Source organism: Polistes dominula, unplaced genomic scaffold (assembly GCF_049000335.1).
Source record: "Polistes dominula isolate Pdom_NZ unplaced genomic scaffold, Pdom_raw_medaka contig_18, whole genome shotgun sequence".
NCBI classification, from domain to species: domain Eukaryota; kingdom Metazoa; phylum Arthropoda; class Insecta; order Hymenoptera; family Vespidae; genus Polistes; species Polistes dominula.
The window spans coordinates 2,910,430-2,936,050 of NW_028301164.1; the positions used below are offsets into that span (position 1 = coordinate 2,910,430).

A 25,621-nucleotide genomic window follows, 5' to 3' on the forward strand; every position below is an offset into this window, starting at 1 on the left:
GTAGGGAAAAATGATGAGAAAAAGTAGAACAAGTAAATGTATCGTATTGAAATAGATTTATCACTTATCATAGATATATTACCTGTCCATAGATTTGTTATTTTCTAAAAGTCAAGATTATTTGTCTCATTTATAATAATAGAAACAAAATCTCACATTGATTTTCTTTTTATATTTATATTTATTTTTATTTTTAAATTTTTATATTTATAACTTTATATATATATATATATATATATATATATATATATATATATATATATATATATATAATATATTTTTTTAACCTTTTTTTTATAATATAAATAAAATATAATAATTTTTAATTTAATATAAATTTGTCATAAATTTTTATTAATATAAATAAAATATAATAAATAAAATATCATATAATTTATAATATAAATATAATATAAATGCAATATATGAATATACAATAATATATATATATATATATATATATATATATATTATTATATATAAAATAATTATAGTATATATAAAATTTATATTAATATAATAATCAATATATCAATAAAATATAAATATATATAATATACTTTTTCAACTTTTTTTTTTATAGAATAAAGCTTTTATTTTTTTCCAAATTTATTTATTATTTCCATGACGAAAATTTAGACTTAAAAAAAATATATATATGAAAATTAAAAAAAATACAAAGAATTCTTTTGGTTCGTATGAACAAAAATTTTTCATTTGTAACAAATTACTTCATACAGAAAAAAGATGAATGAGATATTTTTATCCTAATACAAAAGCAACGATATCAATTCGTGGGACTGACTGTATCTTTGTAAAAAAAAAAAAAAAAGAGAGAGAAAAAAAGCAACAAGATAGAAAAAAAAAATAATGTAAAAGATGTTTTAAATTAAAAAAAAAGAAAGAATAAAATGAAAGATAAAGAGAAACGTTGGAAATGAATACAAAAGTATACACAAAGAGATAGATGAAAAATAAAATTCATTTACACTCGAGCAAAACCACGCTGATGGAGGAAAATGATAAAAATTAAAAATATATATAAAAAAAAAAAGAAAAAAAAATTTCATACAATACGTATCATTTATTAACGTTCGATAAAAAGTTTGAAAATTGATGTAAAGAAACAAAAAAAAGAAAGAAAATAAAAAAAAAAGGATATTGATTTTATTTTAGAAATGAATGAAATATCGTTACGAGTTTCTCATTGTTTTCTCTGAAATTGCAATAATATTATAGTAGTGTGTGTTGTTTAAAAACTAATTTATTCAACCCTCTCTTTCTCTCTCTCTCAATCTCCTACTCGAAATGCAACGAATACGAACGAATTGAACGTACAAAAAGAATATTCTAAAACATAAATATCCCTTTTTTACATAGAAATTATTTTGTAACTTTTTAATAAACGTAATCATACAATGTTGAATTTACATATATATAAATCATAGAGCAGAGATGAGCACTCCTATGGAAAGCTGTCGAAAGCAAAAAATTATGCGACAGAGAGAGAGAGAGAGAGAGAGAGAGAGAGAGAGAGAATGTATAGGAGAAAGAAAAAAAAAGAGAGATAAAAAATTCATTTTGAAAACGAGTATCGCGTTAATATTACATCGAAAAGGGATTTAAATAAAAAAAAAGAAAAAAAAGAATACATGAAAGCGAACCCTTTTATTGAAATCGAGTGAGATTGATATAAATAGATAGATAGATAGAGATAGAAATAGATGAATGAAAAGAGATAGGGGGGAGGAAAATGGAAAAAGGAAACAAAATGAATGTAAAAAAAGAAAGAAAAAAGAGAAAAGGGTAAATGGGGATTAAAGGAATAGAAAAAAAAAAAAATAAATAAAAATAAAACCTAAAATAAAAAAGCAAAAAAGGGAGACAAAAATGGCAGTGCTTATACGTACGGAAATGGATTCACGACCAGCCCCCTGATAGGTGGCAGGATCTAGGCGATGCCAACCCAGAAGGAAATCCTTGACGTGAGGTCGAGTGGCGTCCACAATGCGAAAGCCGGTGATGTTGATGGCACCGTACTCGATCACTTCGCTCTCCCATCGATCGTCCATTATCTGATTACACGAGAGGAACAGAGAGAGAGAGAGAGAGAGAGAGAGAGAGAGAGAGAGAGAGAGAGAAAGGAGGAAATAGAAGAACTAAACAACTCGAAATAAAGATACAAAGAAATATAAAGAAACAAACTGGGGTTGGTAATGGTGCTGGTGGTGGAAACAAAAAATATTGTCCAGTACTACTACTTCCTATACTCGTTTGTATAAAATAAAAAAAAAATAAAATAAAATAAAATAAAAAGGAAGATTTTTTAGAAAATAGTTCTTTACTGGAAGAAAAAGTGAGTTTAAAATTTTGATTCGATCAACTTTTTTTTTTACACCTGTAAATCGAAGCCTTTTTTCAATATCATTTATGGAATTTTGTTTTTGTCATTTCATCAACTTTAAACTTAATTTAACTTTTTTTTTTTTTTTTTTTTTTTTTAAATGAGAAATATTTTAATTGCATTTATTTTTTGTGTGATATATTAATATTATTTAATTTTTGAATGATTGCATTTGCAACACGAATAATTCAAAATAAATTCATCAACTTTGAGCTTACTTTAATTTGTTTTTTAAATGAGAACGGAGAATGTTATCGAATATTTTAATTATATTTCTTTTCTTCTTTTGATATATTAATGTTATTTAAATTTGAAATGATTGCAATTGCAATAAATAATTGAAAATAAATGAGTAAAATTTGTGAAAAAAAAAAGAAAAAAAAAAATGTTTTAGTATTATAATGGATATTTTGGTGAAATTATCGAGAAGATCGATATGTGTATGTTAGGGTGTTTAACGATGCTAGTAGTAGGGTTAGTAAACGTCTGTAGAACGAGGGTTAAGGGTGGTGAATGACGATGGTAGTCTCTAGGAATAGAAGAGAAGAGAAGGAGGCAAAACTAGATATATATGTACGGACAAGTGTATTGCCAGTATCTCGAGCGTTGTACAGAACGTAATGGCTCTTGCTCCTTGTAACTTGCTTCAAACCGCTAAACAGAACCTAAACTGCCTCCCTAAATCGTACACGCGAAACTATGGATTCTACCTAGGTACGTGAGGAGCTTCGCATTGAGAAACTTCAAGGATATCGGATGAATTTGAGTGATTACTGAATTCCATGAATAGAAAATGGTTTCTATTAACGTTGCTTAACAAAGATTATCATTATTTACTTATTTTTACTAATTTATGTTCAAAATGAAAAATCATTCTATTATAAAATAAAATAATAATTATTCTATTTTAAAATAAAATGATACAATATTCATTCATTATCTTGTCATAGGAATTAAAATAATAAATTATTCGATAATAGAATAAAAATTAAAAAAATAAAATTATAATTATATTATAAAATAAAATAAAATATATTTATTGATATATTTTAGACAATAAAAAATAATAATTTTTTTTCTTTAACAAAAAAATTATATATATAATATTCATTCATAATCCTGTCATAAATATTATTAACCATATTTATATTTAAAAAGAGATAAAATAAAATAACAAATGTAATTTTAATTTTTGTCCTACACTTAAGAATTTATTATTATTATTAAACTCTTGTTACGTGTTTTAGGTTACAGGTGATATGGAAATGACATTTGATTTGATGAAATTAGTCATGGAACTTGTTTTAAGTATATCATTTTTCATAAATGGGTTCCTTTTTTTATTATTTGATTTCATTCAAATACAAATATAATAAAGAGAATGGCGTTTCTATTTGTTACCAATGTAATTGGAAAATAATAATACAGGTGTTAAAGCAACTAGCGAAACAGGTCGATATTATTATTACGCGTTTGTAATTAAAATGTGATTTTAAAAACGTGTAGAATTTCAAGGATAGACAACACTACAGGTATTCTGTTTGCAATTATTTCCTCGATGAATAATCATAAAGCGTTGGTGTTTTTTTTTTTTTTTTTTGTAAGTGTAACGTGATTTATCGATTTTACGATTGAACGATCACTTTTAACAACCATTCAAATAATATAATACGGAGAAATAAGAAAAATTATTCGATCGATGAGTGAAAAGAAAAAGAAAAAGAGAAAAGAAAAAAAGAAAAAAAGAGGAAAAAAATCAAAAAGAATAAAAAAAGAAACAAAGAAAAAAAATGGTTTTTCTAATAATAAAGTTTAAGATCAAAAGATATCTATAATAATTAACTATTATTGTAATAATTCGTGAATATCTTCGTGTAATTCTAAACTTACCAGTCCACTTAATAAATAATGATACGTTCTTCTTCCAAGCGTGACGTCTCGAACGTGACTCACCACGATATCCTTGGCCATGTCCGTCGGACAATCCAATACTACGTATTTGTTGCTCCATCTGAAATAAATAGATCGTAAACTAAAACCTATATTATCTATTTTTTACATTATTACTTTGTTTCTTTTTATATTTTTTTGTTTGTCCAATTCTTTCGATATAATATAATACGATAATTATATCAATTTATATTTCGTTACGTTCACTCGTTTCATCATCATTATTATTATTATTATTATTATTATTATTATTATTATTATTATTATTATAACATTGAATCTAACTCTTGGTTATGGTGATGATTATTAACGATCAATTACACCAAATGAATAACTATTGAATCAAATTGTTGAAATTGTTTCAAACGAACTTTGTATAATGAAGTATCTAGGTATACTACTATCATCATTATCATCATCATCATCATCATCATCATCATCATCATCATTGATAATTGTATATAACAACGCGGTATTTAAACGTTCAAATACTGACAGATATAAAATTGGTTTTTATTTGGATTAGAACTATCACACACACTATGAGGTTTCACTAAATTGATCGAATAGAAAATGAGATAGAGATAGAGATAGAAATGGAAATAGAAACATGGTTAAACGATTGATATAGGAACGGATATCAATACGTGATACTTATTGATCGATATCGATTATTTCTAAACGCATACACACTCACACACACACCTTGCATTATGCTTATTTTCGTTAAGTGTCACGTATGCTCGATTTGAATTCCCGGTTACGGTCAATCGTTGATTACCTGCATCGCGTAAATGGAGCACGCAGACCGCAAATGCGTAGTCGGTAGTAAATTGCGGGACGTACGGGCGTGATAGTCGTTCGACAAAACGTAACGGACGCGTTACGTTCTAGAACGGTAACGGGTTTTGTACGGGCTTGCTACAGAGACGACTACTTCACTGAATTTACACCAATCCAACAAATAATAATAATAGTTTTTGCAATCGATGCTCTTACACTTTCATTGTTAGAAATTGTCATTTAAATAATACAATACAAATAGTATGAAACATTTGTCATTATGATACTGTGACGTTTTAATCTTAACGATAATCATTGTTTTTATCTTAATAGTAGTTTTTCTCTCTCTCTCTCTCTTTCTCTCTCTCCTTCTTTACAGATATTTTATTGAAAAAAAAAATTGATAAATATTTAAGATTATCTTATTGCAATTTTGATTATACTCTATTATCATTGATATTATTCTTTTACGTATGAGAATATAATAATTTTTAATACATAAACAAATAATCAAATTCTGACGTATCTGAAAATAATAGTTATATGGTAATTTAGATGAATGGTGTGTGTTTGAAAAATAAAATTTATAGAGATATAAATATTTATTTAATGAAATTCTAATAAATTCTTGATGTAACTATATGACGTGTTGCAGAAAAATAAAATTTAAATGCAACAACAATAAGTAAGTTTATTTTAAATCTCATGATGATATTCTGACGCAAACTAAAATAATAGTTTCGTGGTAATCTAAAAATGGAATTGTTTTAAAGTAGATAGAAATATTTGTTAAGTACATTATTCTAACGAAAAACTCTGTGTTATTTGAAAATTATAGTTTTGATGATCATAACTTGGAAATTTTGTAAAAATATATAAAAAAAAGAAGACATAAAATATATAATAGAAATATAGATGAATCACGTTTACCGATTAAGTTCTTCGAGACTACGAAGAAAATCGATCGCCTCGGACATGTTTTGTATCCTCTTGACGGTTTCCACTTGAAAAGACTCGTTACCAGGCTTCAGCGTTTGATAAATTTGCTGCAACCTTAGAAGACCTGTAAAACAAATAAATAATAATAATAATAATAATAATAATAATAATAACAAAAAATATAAAAAATACGATAAAAACAGAAATAATCACTTGCTATACCATTGGGAAGAAAAAAAAACTTTCTCTTGAGTAATATTTGTTGAAATATGTATCTTGTTGATTGAAAATTATTTATTCAAACTTATTCCCTCACCTCTAGAACATTTTAATATCTAATTTTCTAATTAATTGCATTCGAATATGCATCTCCCGGTTAATTTTCGTCTCTTGCAAATGAATTTATCATATTTGTTGGGTAAACAAATTAATTTGGTCAACCTAAATTATTTGTTCAACATTTAGATCAAGAATATATTCTTAAAAAAAAAAAAAATAAATATCTGGAAGAAATAATAAGGAAACAAAAATTGTTGTTTATTTAATTAATTCTATTTAAGCAAAAATTGAAGTTAGCATAGTCAAAGTCGTTGTTTTACGTTTAAAACTTGAGTTTAACATATTCAAACTTGTTTTATGTTTAGTAACAATATTTAGATCACGAATATTCTTTTAAAAAAAAATATCTGGAAGAAGTATAGAGCAAAAAAAAAGATCTTTGTTTATTGAATTAATTGTATTTAAACAAAACTTGAAGTTAGCATAGTGAAACTCGTTGTTTTACGTTTAGTGACATCAAAATATGTGCAATAAAACCGATGACCGAGTTAAAGAGCGAAAAGCTTCAATTGCAAGCATGAACACACAGAAGGTTTTGGTGGATGTGTTGTTCAGACCCTACTCTGGGTTGGTGGTGTGTGGTGATAACTCAGTCGCGCGTCACAAAACAGCTTGTGTGTATTTCGACGAGTGCTCTGAACTTTTCGCGAACGAGCTAGCACGGCCTTCTTTCCACGATGTTGGCCACGCGTGTCAGCACTCGTTTTCCTCTCTTCCTCTTTCTCTTTCTCTTTCTCTCTCTCTCTGTCTCTCTCTCTCTCTCTCTCTCACTCTCCGCATGCATCTGGTAACAGTAACTGACCCAAAAAACTACTGCCGGTTGGGGGTTTTTTTTTTCCTTTTTTTTTTTTTCTAAATGCGTCGAGAGAATGAAAACGTGAATTTTTATTCTTTTAACAAGAGTTGCCAGGCTACTTCAAAACTTACCTACACCAACCTACCTACCTTAACGTGTTAGCTATTTTTATATCACCTAAAGAGTTATCCTAAATTTTTGGACTAATTCATATTTTTTTTTTTTTAATAACTTTTCGTAATAAGTGTATACATTATTCAACCTACCTGAAATATAATATTTGGAATATATTATATTTGTTGAGAAATAATGTTATTTATTTTTTAGAAATGAATTTAATTAAAAATAAAAGTATCTTTTCAAAATGTTACTTGCAATCCTTTTTTATATTACAGTTTTGTTTGGCCATCGTCAAATGATTTAATCTTTCTCCTTTATACGAGATTCTTTACAGAAACGACTCATGAATGAATAGGCAAGTAACGAAAGAGACATTTTTAAAATATCACGATAAAATATTAAATACAATTCTTTTTATAATATCTTTTTACATTTAATTAAAAGAAAAATAATAATACAAAAAAAAAAACAATATCTATTAAAATATTACATTTTAATTAGAATGGTTCGAATAATTTCCATAAAAATCTCACGATGTATTTATAATCAATATTTTTAATTACAAATTAATTTAACATTAAGTTAACATGTTGATAAAATCGAAGATGCATTTATCCTTTTTTTTTTTCAAGAATTTATTGCAACAAGGTAAAATGCATTTAAACGAAGTATATAATATCAATAGAACAACGTTCAAGGTAATTAACGATTTAGAATAACGGTAATCGTTAAATAAGAATAAATAAAGAATAATAAAACAGATAGAAACTTATATGTATATATGTGTGTATGTGCGTGCATAGGAACGAAGGATCCAATTAAAGTTGTGATTTCGTAATCATAGAACTGTTATAAAAATCGTCAAACGAACGAAAGTCAGCGACATTCAATATGTCCTCAATTCTACAGTATTTCTACTATTGCACATTAATACGTATATAAGACTCGCCACTATGTGGTTAATTATCGACACTGTGTCAATGGAAAATCATCTTCTAACGACTACAGGATTAAGACTAATTACAAGACTAATTACCTTTACGTCAGATTCAAAACTCGTATCTGTTATTTCATAGAAACTTCAAAGCAAATGAAATGACGTTATCCTCCTATCTCTTGAATCTAATTCCTGTGATCCATAAATTAAGAATAATAATAATAGTAACAAGGAAAAATAATTACCATGAGCGTGTGTTTTATTCATTAATCAAATCTCAATTAAAAAAAAAAAAAAATAAAATAAAATAAAATAAAAAAAAATAAAAAAAAAAACAGGTAAAACTAAATTGTTAGAGATCGGATTAAAAAAGTAACAATGTTAGACAGTAACAATAATAATATTAATAATAATAATAATTATTATTATATATTATGTATCGTCTATAAATCAAAAGATAATTTTACTAGGAAATGGATATAATAAAATCAAATATGACGAGAAGTGATAAAACAGAAATAAGTAAATGAAAATCAACAATTTATAATTATTATATTATCTCTAAAAAACATTTAAATTTGTCCTCGAAATATGCATAAATATTACTAAAGGATGAAGAAGAAGAAAATCCATAGAAATGGAAATGAAATAATAGGAAAGTACGATAATTATCCACTTGATTCTTCTAATTTTGTCTTATTATTTTTAAACCATACGAAGTATTATTTAACAAAACGAGGAATATACAAAAATTGAAATCAAAATAAAATAAAATAAATTTGAAAAAAAAAATATATATATATATATATACATACTGCTGTAATATATTGTAAATATTAGAATCTTCGTTAAAATGTATGATAAATTTATTTTGAATTTCGCCAAGTTCAAAGTAAGTTCAATACGTAAATATTGATGAGTGTGTAGATGAGTGTGTGAGAGCGAGGCACAAACATGTAAGAATCACCTCTTATGGTGTGTATGTGTGTGGGAGTATCACGTGACCGCGAGAATTGCCTAAGCTATGAGATGATCTCGCGTTTATCTCTTCTACAAGACTCCGATGTGAGCGTAGGTGTTGTCAACGTTATATAAAATATATTAGTAATTAATTACAAGCATCATTATACTGATTTTATTTATCCACCTGTTTTAACATATACAATGATTAATAATAAATACACAAAAGAAAGATAAAAAGTAAATAAAGAAGGAAAAAGAGAGAAAGGAAACGTTAAGAATAGAAAATCGAGAGATAATGAAATTTATGCGAAAGATCGGTATAGCTGTTGGGGGTTTGGCACATGGATGGAATGATCGAGAATGAGAAGAGGAAGCTGAGAACGGGCGTTGTGTTGGCGACGCGGAGATGGCCCCCAGGGACAAACGCGCCATTTCGTCTGGAATGGTATGCGAACAATTCTGTCTGCCGCCTCATACGAGAGGCTTGCGGTTTCTCTTCCTTCATCCCCCAACCACCCCAACCATTCCACCACCATCAGTACCACTCATCTACCCTCCCTCTCTTCCGCTACCTACCACCACCCACTAAGCAGAAATACTCACACATATGTGGGTTAGATAGAGAGAGAGAGAGAGAGAACATACACTGACCTGGAATACCACCGAGACCGATGGAAACTAATGTCAAAATACGAGTTTGGTTGTAGTAAGTATGTATATATGTGTGTATACCATCATCTCATCCCTCTAACTCGGGACCATGACAATGAACGATCGACTGCAAGCTGCGATTATTCGTCCACCACGTTATAACAGAGCTTAAGGTGAAAATATTTTCAACTTAGGTGTATTTTTATTTTGTACAAATATTTACATTAATATTTTTATACCTCAGATTTTATTATTATTATTATTATTGTTATTTTTCTTTCAAAATTAGATGATTTATTTTACCAATGGTCTAATTTTCGAACAATATGCGTAGTTTGCAGTTTTTGATATTTTCTGAAATTAGATTTGCAGATAATCCGTTCTTCTGAAAATATCTCACAAATTTTTTTAGACATTAACAATTCAGCTGAGATAACTATAGGGACCATTTCAATTTTTTCAAGACACCTTAAGTGTGTATTTTATTTATTATTGTTATTACTTTGAATATATTTTTTCAAATTCATAATTGTATATTATTATATACATTATTATTATTATTATTATTATTATTATTATTATTTTTGCTATATAAATTATTTGGTTGGTATTAAACGTCGAGTGATGAAAGAATATCGATTGCTAGCAGTAGGGCAAGTTAAAATAGGTTACGAGAAGTCGAACGCGTACCCAGAAACGTTATTCATCTCGGTTGGTTTGAAATTGGTGTGCTAGTAGTAAGTTTCATTTTTCTTCAGGTTCGATCACGGTTTGGTAGTAGTAGAAAAGATTTTCATAAGTTTCAATCCAGTATTTTTTAACAAGTAAGGTTTATAAAAAAAAAAAAAAAAAAAAAAAATACGTACAAAATTTTATCAAATAATTTTAATAATATCCTAAATAAATTAATTGAAAAGAAAAAACAAACAAACAAAATTACTAGAAGCTGTGTGATCGAAATGTAAAATAATTTTAAATAAGATTTTAATAGAAATGAAAAAGAAATAAAACGTAATTTATCTTAAAGGTTGATTAAATAAGCAACTCCATTGAAGTGTTTTTTTTTCTTTTCATCTTCATTTTCTTGTTCATTTCACTTGCAGACTAATTAGCGAGCTTAATATAAATAAATTCGGGATAGAAAATGAAAAAAAAAAACAAATGAAAAACGAATTATCTATTCATCCCACTTGTTTTCTTTCTTATACATGTAGAGATACACATAGACATATATTATATATATATATATATGTATATGATAGATAAGATATAATCGTTCGAGTGCGTAATCATGCTTGCCCAAAGGATACACGTACACTGCTAAAGGAATGGGGAACATCGTTACAAGGATGCTCGAAAAGTCTGATTAGTCCGAATAACAGAGAACGGACTGATTAGCGCGTCCCAGCTCGTAACCATCCCTAGGGCAATCTCGAATACTCCGTTTCCTCCCTTAATCCCTAGAGGAAGCTGCATTACACTCGCCTTAAAAACCGAGCTATTAGCTGACTGAAGAAATAAAAGTAGTAGTAAAAAGAAGTCAAAGAAATGGAAGAAGAAGGTTGATCAAAAAAAAAAAAAAATAAAATAAAAAAGGATTCTTCAGAATCTTTTTTCGGACTTTTGTTCCAAATTTACTTCGTCGATGATACCCGACTCAACCCGACCCTTATTTCCTCTTTTCTTTCTTTTTATTTTTTCTACAACGAATTCTCTAAACGAAAGAGATTTGAATGATGAAAGAAGAAGAAGAAGAAAATTAGGGAAAGAAATTCTCGAGGAAAAGTAAACATAAAAATAAGAATTTATTAGAACATATTTGACCGTATTATTATTATTATTTTTTTATTCTTTTTCTTTTTCTTCAGTCATAATGAATTCCATCTATTCATCAACGTTCTACGATCGTCGTAATGTTTTCTTCCTTCTACTTTTTCTTCTTCTTTTTATTCATTTTTTAATAATTTTCTTTTCCCAACGTACAGACTAGAAAATACTCGGAGATATGTATAGATATATGTGTTAAAGGAAGAATAAGAAGAAGAAGAAGAAGAAGAAGAAGAAGAAGAAGAAGAGGAAGAGAAAGAAAGAAAAAAAAAATTATAAAGAGAAATTTTTATATACGAGTAAGGTAGATACGTAGTTCTAGTAATAGTAGTTCTAGTAGTAGTAGTTCTCTCTTGTGATGCACAATTACGATAAGATAAAAGGCGTGCACCTTCATCTTTCCAAAGGTTGACGCAAGAATTATGGATGAGATGAGTCGTGCGACGACTAGAACGTTTATCACTGTCTAAATGATGCCAACCAAACATACCCAGTTACATTTTAAACTCCATCGGCGTACTCAAGTCAACAAAGATAATATATATATATAAATCAAAAATTAAAAGTCGATTTTCTCAAAAACAAATCCTAGAACGAAAAAAATTTTTATTCTACATTGTACGATTTATTTTTTTATGTTGAATTAACCCCTTTTCCCCAGATATACCCCCCAGATATAATAATTTTCATTACATATCATATTAATATACATATTTTTTATATTATAATTATATTCTCAATTTAATTCAAATACTTAATTAAATATTTTATTTAATTTATAATTTTACCATATAACATAAATTTAAGATTAACACTTTATGAAATGTATTTTAAAATATAAATTATAATTAAATAAAGATTTTATATTATTAGGTAAAAATAGGTTTATTTTTGGTTACTAACTTATGTGAATATTATTCAATTAGAATGTAATTTGTGATTTAAAGATATATAATTTATTATTTATTATCGTTGAAAAATGAAATGAACATTGACGAAACGAATAAAAAAAAGGGACGCATTTTACGATAAAAGATGGTAAAGTAAAACTGCAAGAAGTGCAGAACAGACGTGCACTCGCGTTTATCCTGGCTTAAAGTTGGAAAGATAAGTGACTACCGTAATCTGTGTATGTGTATGTATGTATGTGTGTGTACGTGAGTGCGGGTGGTCCGATAAAAATATCTTTTCAGCAAGAACGTAAATCCCAAAAGTACGAATCTTATTCGTACTGATAAAAATCGTTCAATGTGTATTATTGATCTTAAGGAGAGAAAGAGAGAAAGAAAGATCAGTTTTGTTAGTAACATAAATATATTCTTTTATCTTTTATCACACGTGATTAGATGAACATTAAATTATTAAAAAAATGGATTACACAAAAATTCGTCAATTTTCAATTAACTTGCATATAAAGTAATTTTATTGATTACAAAAAAATTGTGCAAATATAAATGTACGATACTTTTAATTAATCCTAACAAATTGTATCCTAATAAATATTAAACAAGCATGAAATAATTAATTAGAAAAACTCATATAGGAATATAATAATTTAATAACAATTTCTAAAGAAAATAAAATCAATTTCATCGAATAACTGTTTAAACGTATAGGTACAATGATAAATATTCTATTTACCTTAGCTGCTGCTAGCTTAGAATGTGTTTGTGTGTGTGTATATGTGATGTAGGGGGTGTAAGGGAAGGGTGGGTTTGGTACAGGAGGTGAATGGAAAAGGGTGTGGCCTGTGGAGAGAACGAACGTACAGCGAGATGGGACAATGGCAGGACGGGTATGACGGCGTTTAACTCAGGCTTAACAGGATTTAAGCCTGCTCGCGTTGGCCGAGCCCTGAAAATGGTTGGCACGGAAATCCACGCCAATCCACTGTTTCAATTCCCTGGCACGTGACCATTATACCACCTACAAAATGTATGCACCCGGTCAACACGCTCTATTAACGATGATTAATTCTAAACGCGGAAGGAACTATCGTTACCAGCTCTCTATACTATTACTACTACTATTACTATTACTATTAGTATTACTAGTAGTATTATGCCTATCTCATACAACGATCGAGATGCTTTGCTAGAGCATAATGAGCGGAGCTTGCGAATATCACGTGAATTTACATTCGTGTCCAATCGGTTACAATTCTAATTTAATCAAATGATTTAACATTGAATAAATCCGTAAATGTATATGTAGAATAGATTACTATAGTATATACACAAGTATGATATATTGCAAAGGTTTTCATTTTTTTTTATTATTTTTAATATATATTTATATTATTTAACTCCGCCTAGTTATTATCTAGATAACTAGATAATATCTAGCTGGTCCCAAGCCCAGATAAAGGAGGAGGGTTCGAGGATTACGCTAGCAACCTATCCTCGGTAAAATATAGAATTGCTCCTAGAACTAACTTTACAGCCTTTTTAGGTATTTTTAAGCTTTGAAGCTTTAGCTTTTTTAGGCTGTGAAGTTAAGGATAACAGGACGAAATCCTAATAGTAATAATAATAATAATAATAATAATAATAATAATAATAATAAATAGATTTATATTTATATTATGTAATATTATTTCGTATAACGTTAAACAACGTTTACTTTTCCACGTGACATTTTATTTTCAAATAATATAAAAGAATTGTTAAAAAAGCTAAACACAACATTTTCTTCATTTTTTTATTCTTATTCTTCTTTCAAGAACTTCAATTTCATTTTGCCACGATGAAATGGTCAAAACCAACAACGGTAATGGTTTTTCATGTTGAAATTCTTTCTATAAAAGGTTTGTTTTATTTTTTTTTTTTGTAAAATCGTTTTAACATTATCAAAAAAATCATCATTTTATTTTATTAAACATAGTATTTCTCTTACTTGAACACACTTTGTATTACTGACGATGATTTCTTTTAGATTGATTTGATAGTGTTCGAGCAGCTTATCGTAGAACATATCGAATGTTAATACAATTGTATCAGATTACAATAAGTATAGTCTATTTGAATATGCTTATTACAGAGCCACGAGTTATTTCAATTCAGACCATTTGTCTGTTTCTCTACATACATACACACACACACACACACACACACACACATTGACATAATACTTAATACACTTGACTGTGTATTAAAACAGAAAAGGTAAAAGCTGATTATCGATATTACTAATTCAAGACAGTGATATATTTAAAACTAATACAAGCAAGAAGAAGAATTTATGGGCTTCTTTCAATTCGTTAGACATATCGAGTAGTTGAGAATTAACGATTTAAAAAAGAAAAAAAAAAGAACAAGAAGAAGAAGAGGAAGTAGAAAAACCTGCTGATTTAAGTAAAAAAAAAAAAAAAAAAAATAAACTAAAATAAAATAAAAATGGAAGATACGATGCGCTTTAATCGATAACGTTATTCGGTTAATTAACGTAACGCTTTATCCGCGCAATCCTGGAAGTTTATGTGACTTGATTAATGATCAAACACTGACTTGCCAATTGCTGGTAGGAATAAAACCTGTGGGTTGGTTGGTTGGTAAAGCTTTTCTCGCTACGATTTTCTTTATAAAAATAAAAGGAAAATAAAAAGAAAAAACGAGGGATAAAAAAGTAAGAAGGATAATCGTGCGAAGGTAGATCCGTAATAAAACGTGTATACCTGCTTAATGAGGCAGGCAATTTTTAAAAAAACCGATTTACTTCATTCTTCTAGCCTCCCTCTCTTTTTCCAAAACTCATTATCTCATTATACTCAAATATCTTTAAAAATACTTAAAAAAAGAAAAAGAAAAAAAGTATTCATCTAAATCTAATCTTTTTTTCTCGATCTACATGAATTATTTTATTTCGAAAACCAACGAACAAAGAATTTGTTCTAGCCTAATATTGAGACAATTTTGCAGTTTAACTAACTTTTAGTTAAAAAAATACAAGAAATAAAAGTTTCTCTCTTTCATCGAGGAACAAAACTTTTCAATTCCCCGCGTGTTTGTCGACGAGATGTAAAAAAAAAAAAAAAAAAAATTTTCAACCAAGTTACCCGTTCGAAAAAAAAACCCAAACCCCAAAACCAAACTGTAAAAAAGGAAAAAGAAGGATGAAAACGATAGGTAAAAAAAGATGAATGGGTGGGAAGAAGAAGAAGAAGAAGAAGAGTAGGAAAAAGAGGTAGATTCTTGGAACGTTGGTGGAAAATTTGCTAAGGACTATATCAATGGTTAGGAGAATCCTAGTTGCATTTAGTACGCATGGATATGGATCTGTATATCCACGTATATCCGTATACACGAGGCGTATAATCATCGAATATCCGGAATAGGTATCGGCACGGACACACGCCACGTATTCTGCCAGTAATTTCCATTACCTCGGTCGTATTCCCTTCCTCTTGTATTCACCTTCTATCTCTCTATCTCTCACTCTCTTTCTCTCTCTCTCTCTCTCTCACTCTCACTTTATCTTCTCTCTTTATCCACCTATCTATCTATCCGTTTATCTCTATCTCTTTACAGTTCTCAATCAAACTTCTCTCTTACTCTTGCAGTTTAATACACGCTCAATTTGTGTCCTTCAAAGATCACTTTGTCAATAAATCGGAATTCCGTACGAGATCATTATAAATCCGTTATAGTGACTACAACGATATATCGATTAGAAATTAATCATTAGAAATCATAAAAGTATCATTAACGATATTAATCATGTCTAAACAAAATTGATTTTTCATTCTTTTAACCGGAACTTATTTTTATATGACTCACACGTAGTACGAGTTATGATAATAATGATTATATTCGATTAAGTGATAATCGAATGATATATTGTATTGTAAATTAATTTTTTTTTTTTTATATAAATGATAATTCAAAATGATTTTATAGAAATACTAGGATGCTTCGGCTAAACGTTGCTGTTGCTTTGTCATAAAAAATGTTGATTTAATATTATTTTAAACTATTTAGTAAATTATAACAACACGCCAAATAATACCGAAATTAGAATGGAATATATAAAATAGTAGTACACTTGAAAAAATATAAAAAGCAAGATTAGTTACGTCATATGTCAGCCTGAAAAAAAATGTAACATAATTGAATTGTAATACAACGTGATTCTATTGAAAACTTAGAGTATTTAGAGACCTAGATAAGCCTCTAAATAATAAATCCTTAAATTGGTAATAAAAAATGAAAACTATCCTATGTACTAAGTTGAAAAAAAAACACACACACACACACAAAATACAAAAAATTTCATTAAGATCGGTTTTCTTAGTGTTGAACTTCATTGAAAATTACATTGAATTTTTATATATAAAAATATGAAAGAATATTAATCTATTTTTAAAACATTATTATATTTAATTGATTATATTTAAGGATGATGATATAATTAAGACATTTTGTTCTTTCGTTTTAATAAATTAATATAAATAAATAAAATGGTATTGTTAAATTTCGTTAAATTGAAAGAATCGTACGTGAAAGGTGTTTTTTTCTGTCTCTTTCTTTTTCTTTCTCTCTTTCTTTTTCTCTTTCTCTTTCTATCTGCACTTCGAACCCTTCCATACGGAAGGTGAATCCAACTGGCGATGGCGAGCAACACGGGAGAGATGTTTATGTCCGTTCGAATTCCAATTAATGGCACGTCGAGAACACTTCGGTACGCGTGACATATCGCGGCGCATTGTTTCACTGCTAGCACACGAGAGAGAGAGAGAGAGAAAGAGAGAGAGAGAGAGAGAGAGAGAGAAAGGGATAGGGAGACTGAAATGAAGGGTTTTGCCTTCCCTATCTCTCCAACCTCTTCCACCATCTCCACTATCACCTCCATTTTCTCCATCCTTTGCCATCGAGCTAGATCACTCTCTTTTCTCTTCCTTTTTCTCTGTTTTTGATTTTAAACTTCACTTGCATGTTAATTCGTTTGATCGATTCTTAGAGAACACTTCTTCTTTCTCAAGCTAGTAGAAAATCAAATAGATGAAAACCTTTCTTTTTCATTAGTTTGATTATTTCCAATAGTTTCGTATACCCTTTGTTGTATTTTACTATATTAGATACAGGTAAATACCGAAAAGAAGGTTTGGTGAAGTTTTAAAATGTAAATTATGAAAATAACGTGGACTTTTTTTAAATTAAATTGTTAGCTTTATGTTTCTTTATTGGAATAAATGAAACAGATTTGATTTGTTAACTAAAATTTAGGGTTTAACGTGTGTTATTGATAATTTGTATAATGATATTTTTTTTTACTTTTCTTTCCATTTATCAAAGAACAAATATTTTTCATTGATAATAACGAGGATGTTTTTACAATTAAAATAACAGCTCTTTATTTATTTATTTTTTTTTTAAATAAATGAAAAAGATTTGATTTGTTAACTAAAATTTAACGTGTGTTTAATGTGTGTTTTTGACAATTTGTATTATATTATTTTTTACATTTCTTTCCATTTATCAAAGAACAAATATTTTTCATTGATAATAACGAGGATTTTTTTACAATTAAAATAACAGCTCTTTATATATATATTTTTTTTTAAATAAATGAAAAAGATTCGATTTGTTAACTAAAATTTAACGTGTGTTTAATGTGCGTTTTTGATAATTTGTATTATATTATTTTTTACTTTTCTTTTCGTTTATTAAGGAACAAATATTTTTCATTGATATTGTTTTTCTTTTCATCGATAAAAGAGCAAAGCTTTTATATTTGTAATTAATTAATTTATTCTTTCTAATTATTTATTTCTCCATTTTTTGTTTCTTTTATAAAAATAGTCAATTGTGTTAACACTAAGACAATTCATTTCTAACATTATTATAAAGTATATATAGGTATAAAATATAATTGTGTTAGAATTAGAAAATATTAGAATTCGTGAAAAACATTGATCCACAAAATTAGAGTTTAACCAAGAACGAATCTCGAATCCGGGAAATTCCGTTTTTCGGATGATTATTTTTTGTGATCCCCCATTGAGTTAAGTATAATCCAAGACTAACGAATATCTTTTTAATTAGAGACGTAGAAATGATGCTCATACCGATCTCTAATTATCTAGGATATTAAAAATAACAATGTTGAAATCTTTCAACTTAAAAGAAATTAAAAAAAAAAAAATGTAATCCAACGATAAATCCTCTCTCTTTATCAAAATGAATTTCAGTATTATTTAAATGTATGCATATATATATATGATTTTAACATAAAATCATTAAGTCAAATATTTGAAATTTTAAGCATATAATAATGCATTATATTAAACGTTCATAAATACGTATTCGATTTATCGAACAGAAACAAAGAGGATATCGATTCACGTTGGAGAATATTTTCGATTTGGTCGTTGGTTGGGTACGTAGCAACGTACTCTCATTCTGTTTGCTTTTCGATGTTATATTTGCCACTTGCGTCTATTGCACCATGGAAATGGATCGAAAGATCCATTACAACAAGCGGTCGAGTAAATGTATCATCTATGTAAATGTGTATTTGTATGCATGTATCTACCCCTATACCTATATATATATATATATGTAACTATGGATAGAGGGTTGTATAAAACGAAAAGGAAAAATATTCGTGGCAACGCTTTGTTTCATTAAACGAGTTGAAAACATTTCCCCCTTTGCGTAGAATTTTTCCCGTCATTGCTTTTTCCGTCTGTCGTCTATCCATTCTACCTCCTCCACCTCCTCCTCCTCCTCCTCCTCACTCAATTTTTCGATCGAACGTATCCCATTTTTATAAACGTCAACGTCAACAATGTTTCGACGTTTGTCGAATTGGATAAAAAATAATCGCTAATTTTTTTTTTTTTTTTGTATTTTGCTTTGTTTCTATTCATTTCTTCTATCTCTTTCTCTCATTTTAGTTGTTGTTGTTGTTGTTGTTGTTGTTGTAAATATACAATACATATGTTTATATATTTATTTATTAATGCAATTATTTATTTGTCATAAAAATTTGAAAGATAACATCGTGTGAATTATTGTAACTCATGTTATTTGAATTTATCATTAACGAAATATATTTTGAGTATCATCTAACTTAAATACTCCGGTCATTTAATTTGAAAAATAAAAAAAAAGAAAAAGAAAAAGAATAAATAAGGAAAGAAAAGGAATAGGTGAGTGGAAGTAAACCCAAAACGTCATCGTCGTCGATAGACGCATCAACGGTAAACAAATGCACTCATCAATGAGAAAATATACGTGAATGGAATAAAACGTTGAATTATTATGTTTATTATCGAATAAATGAATAAAATTACATTTTTTTTCTTCTTCTTTCAGGATTAACACATGCACATCAATGAAAGAAAATGATTAATAAATTAATTTGATCGTTTGATTACTCTTTTATTTATTTGAATGTACGAGGAAAACAAAATACGACAGGTGGAATAAATTGAACGGAATTAGACAGAAAAGAAAAGAAAAGAAAAAAGAAAAAGAAAAAAAAATACGATTGTAATAACTCAAAGGTAGTTTTCCTGTCTCGAACAATCAAGATTAAAGGTGTTTTCGAGTTTGGTGCACACGCACGAACGACGTTAGACGTTAGAAGGAAGGATGATGGAAGGGGATAGGATAAAGGAATGGGGAAGGGTAAGAAAAGAAGAGGGGGTGAAGGTTAGCAAATCGTGCAAGTACACATCAAGCACGTCCAAGGGTTGAAGGGTCACGGACTAGACATCGTAGACTAGACGCATTTTCTTTCTTCACCCTTTTCTTTATTTTCTTTTGTTGTCTCTCTCTTTTTCTCTTTGTTTCCTGTTCTTTCTCGTTGTTCTTTAATTAGAAAGCTAAAAAAGAAAAAAAAGAAAAAAAGAAGAAGTAAAAAACCACACTGTGTCGTTTTTCCGTTTTCTTTATCTTTCTGCTTCATTACTTCTAATTAAATAGAAAATGACAATGCGAACCTTTCGTTCAATTTGTATTTCGTTTAACATACAACGTTTAACTAGTTTTTATCCTATGAACTTTATATTAAATATAAAAGAATTGTGTTTTTTTTTTATTGAATAATTTAAATCACTTATTTTTGTTAGATAATTTAGTGATGAAAATATATATGTGTATTTATGAGTTTTAGAAAAGAAATAATATATGTTTATCATGCATTATTTGTAATTAGTATAATATTTATTTCTATTTCCTCATAATGATTAACTTTATCTACGATAGTGTCGTGTTTATTAATAGTTTCTTTTTTTTTGTTATTTTTGAATTTTCTTTATTTTTTTAAGTTACGCGTTTTAAATAAATTATTGCATAAAACAATTATGAATATTATATTTGAACGAATCGTTATCTAAACAAAGTGTAAGTTATAGGATATTTTTATGACAAGTATAATATTCATTTAAATAATCCACTTATTTCTATTTCGGTTTAGCTAATTCAATACTTTTTCCTCAAAAAATGTAGTGTTAGTGTTTTAAACGAATTATTGCGTAAAAAGTATATTGCATATAATATTTTAAAGTATTTTATAGTATTTTAAACGAATAATTGCATACAAAAATATCAATTTTGTTTGAATAAATTTATTGGAAAAATGCTCAAACATATCCTTTACAAAATTCATATTTTTTATTACAATTATTTTAAAAAGAAACTCTAATACACCCAAATAAATAATTTTAATTTTGTCCTACACACTTTATCTATATTCTTATCATTAATTATTTTTTTTTATTTCAATCGTATTCTTATTATAATATGATTTAATATTAAAAAAATAAAAAAATGAAAAGTATATTTTCAATAGAAAAAAAAACAATAATAATTTCTATTTATATAACAATAAATACGTAATGTTATTAGATTGTCTAGCTAAGTTAATATACATAAAGAGAAAATAATATCGTTGATACTGACACATAAAGGAAAGTATATATAAATTCTATTCGAATGCCGATACACGTTAAATTATTACCATAGACGGTTGCCCTTTTAAATCTTTGCTCTTTACCAAAGGCACGAAGCATACCAGAACGATCGATTGAATATTTTGCTATAGAAGAAAGGAGGGGAAAAAAAGAAAAAAATTCAAGATCAAACGATAGGTAAAAGGTAATCTCGAGACTGATTTAACGCAACCATCATCTATATGGATTCTACCTTTTATCCCATTTTATATATATAAACAACAATAAAAAAGTTTCGAGAACTGTAGGAATATCATTGGAGAGGGATGGGGTTTCATCTAATTAAAATTAGTTGGAAATTGTAGACAAGGAAGAAAAATAAAAAGAAGAAGAATAAGAAGAAATACAAAAAAAAGGAAAAAGAAATTTATTTCTATATATATATATATATATATACATACCTATTATTATTATTATTCAATTATTTATTAATTTATTTATTTATTATATCCGTAAAGGGTATCGAACGTACCCTATTGTTCGAGTTCAATGCTCTCCAATGTTACATAAGAAATTTCTTTCTTTCTTTCTTTCTGTTTTATTATATTCTCCTTTCATCATCTTCAAAGACTGTGGGAATTATTTTCACGCTTTAATAAGTCATACGCAAAAGATCTAACGGGTTGTACGGATAATCCGATGAAAATTCCGCAACAGAGCGTTGTCGGATATCATTGGTGCCGTTGTCGTTGTCGTCGCCGTCGTAGTTCGAACCCCCTGTTCTGATGATGTGCTCGTGTAAAAGCCAGACAAACCCCGATCGATTTAAAATCATTCTGTCGAGCCGATACATTCACTCACCCATCCTACACACATACACATACACACACACACACACATCTACACGCAGAGACAGAACCATATAGAACGGTTACCGTTCGATCACCGAACATAGAAAATTCCTGCAATCTGCGTGATCCACAAAGAGAAAAGGGATGAAGTGGGGGAGGGGTTTAAGGGTGGGGGGTAAAGGATGGTCGGTAGATGAGGTCGACTACCTTTTTAGTCACACACGTTTTATCCAAACTAGCGTGAACACCTTTGCGGAGATTATTTGATCTGCAACACTGGGTAATTCATTATCGGCATGTGTTACGCGTCTAGAAGCGAACCTTTTATCTATTTTTTTTTTTCATTTTTTTTCTCTCTCTCTCTCTCTTTCTATCTTTCTTTTTTTCTCTTCATCTATCTCATTCCTTTTAAAAAGAATACGCAAACGAGGCTTGATTCTTTTATTTCTAATAGAAACTTCATTAAAGACATGTTGTTTATAAGAAAAAATATTTGATAACGTGCTATACGATTAGAATAATTTTATCAGTGATAAGATTATAAATGTATATTCAATTTTATTATAATTTTAAATAAATTATAATAAATTATAAATTAAATAAATAACAACAAATTATTAACGTAATTTGCAAATATTTAATGATTTCATTTTTGATACTCATATTAAAATATTAATAATATATCACACGTTAATAGAGACAATGTTTTTTGTTCTTTTTTAAAGTCGGTGTTCATTTAAGAAAAGATTTTTAAAAATTTTAAATATTTTTCTATGTTAAATGTACTTAAATACGTTGAAATTTTGATGAAAATTGAATGATAAATCGAGTAGGTATTAATAAATTATTCGTAAGAAAATCACGTAAGCATGGTGTATTACAGATGAGAGAAGGAGGTTGGTTGTTTCTTGAGTATAAACATACGTAAGATCTTGGGCTAGACACGAGTGCTGATATACTTGTCTCCAGCTTCCTAATTACACGACTAAGGTGAATAATGTAACAGCCGGAATACGATGGTATTCTAACAAGCAGACTGCGAATAGTTTGCCACAGACTAACCAAAATTCAACAACAACAACAACAACAACAACGTGTATATGAATATGTTTTATGTAAACTTACCCACATACAATAAAATAAAAAAATTTGTATTTTATCCAAAAAGAAACATCATTTTTCCATGAGATTAATTTTTAAAGGAAAGAAAACAATTTGCATATATTGAATAAATACTAAGGTATAATCAAACATTTTACTTTTTTTTCCCCACCAAGTAGTATACAAAATTCAACCAACACTTAGTATTGTAAATACTAAAAGCTTTTCAAACTTTTCCACTTGTTGGTTGGTGGAATCCTCTTTGTCCTGAGAGAAAAATATTTTTCACAATTTGTATTCGTATTGACTTTTCTATACTAACATAGTTCTCTTTCCTTATCATAAACACAACGGACAATGGACATATTTGTAATTAATTTGATTGTCTTTATGAATTTCAGGAATTTTTAAATTTTATGCTCACATTTTTCTACGACTTCGTATGGGGTCCGACAAAGATTATTACATACTATTCGTTAAAATAATGAAATTTATTTTTAATATTAAATTTTCGTTGGTGCTCATTTAATTTTCAAGTATTCATTCATTAAATGAATTCGATGAAAGAATTTAAAAAATGTTCCCTAAAAAATCAGGTTTGATTTTAAATCTGCCTAAAATAATTGAATATTTAATGGAACTTATTTTACATTTTTATCATACTTTAAAAAAAAAAAAAATGATTTACGGTTTTTCTTTACACTTAATATCCATGCACATTTTCTTTGAAAGTTTACACATCGTTTAATCCTTGAAGAAAAAAATACAAAATAAAAAAAGAAAAATAAATTGAATAATAAAAGAATCTTGAATTGTGTCGATTTAAATAAATGATTAGAATATAATCAAACACAAAATAATGTTTGATTTGTATCAGAAAAAAAAATAAAAAAATAAAAAGAAAATAATTTCCTTTAAATGCTTAGAAACGGATGATATGCCGGGGACATTAAATTGACGTTTAACACGAGTTACTCGTTGTTTCTTTGTAGATAAGTGGTTGCCATTACTCGGATTGCAGGCGTTGCATTAGCTAAGATCCAGGCCGTAGACGTTCTCATTCGGATAATGCACTGCTAAGTGGAAGCCTTCGTATATGTTGCAACTCGTAGTCTATCAATCTTGATCTTGTCGTAGGTTGAGTGCATCTTCCCCTTTGCAAACGTGCGCGCCTAAGTTTATCTACATATATATATATCTAAACACATGCACATATATTGTATATACAGACACCTCACGAACTGCAACATTTCTACGAGAAATGCTAGGAAAATGCTTTTGTAACGATCCTTTATGCATAATCCGTGTAAATATCATCTCACGATTTGAAATATAATAGAAAAATATTAAACAAAATAATAATGTAAATTATAATTAATTTTACACTGTAATCAATTAGTATTACTTATTAACATTTTTCAAAAAGATCCGATTAACTACGACACCAATTATTTATCTTAACGCTTTAACGTTAATTTCTAATTAGTATGGTATATAAAAAAAAAAAACACAATGATATTTATTCGATCTCAGGTGTGCCATCAATTTGAATAATTATTCGAATTTATAGACTATGATTCACACGAGCGAGCTCAACGATTGGCATAATTGTTTTAAACATTATTTACCTCTTATCGATTTGTACGTCACGATTAAACGTTCATTTATCGAAGAAAGTTTAAAAAAAAAAAAGATAATAGGAATGGGGGTAGAATGTGGTTGGTGGTGGGTGGAATTGAGGGTTGATCGAGGAATAATTTTTAATATTTTTTGAATAAAAAGAAACGTGCACAGATGGTAAAATTCGATTAGCTATTATTTTAAAAGAGTATGATGATGATATGATGATGATGATTATAGGTTGTATTTAAGATAATTTAAGATTTGAATAAAAATTTATTTATTCTGGTTCGACGATTAAATATCTTCTCTCGTAACTGCCATTAAACAATATAATGATATTATATAATTACACGTATCATTTATTATTGTTATACTATTGCGATTTATAACGGGAGGGGAAAAAAAACTTGTTTGAACTTCTCGAAGGATGAATGATCCGAAG

The 25,621-nt window shown here is 28.0% G+C and overlaps 1 protein-coding gene across 3 annotated transcripts in view; it reads right to left on the reverse strand.

Annotated features, from left to right (window-relative positions):
* The window catches only part of GluRIB (Glutamate receptor IB), a 212,963-nt gene that overhangs the window by 22,211 nt on the left and 165,131 nt on the right, over positions 1-25,621 (reverse strand). For all 3 annotated transcript variants that reach the window (XM_089178946.1, XM_015328452.2, XM_015328453.2), the window contains 3 exons: positions 6,068-6,200; positions 4,295-4,415; positions 1,911-2,075 (listed from right to left, as the gene is read on the reverse strand). In XM_089178946.1, the coding sequence (XP_089035072.1) occupies positions 1,911-2,075; positions 4,295-4,415; positions 6,068-6,200 (419 nt within the window). The remainder of the gene's footprint in view (positions 1-1,910; positions 2,076-4,294; positions 4,416-6,067; positions 6,201-25,621) is intronic.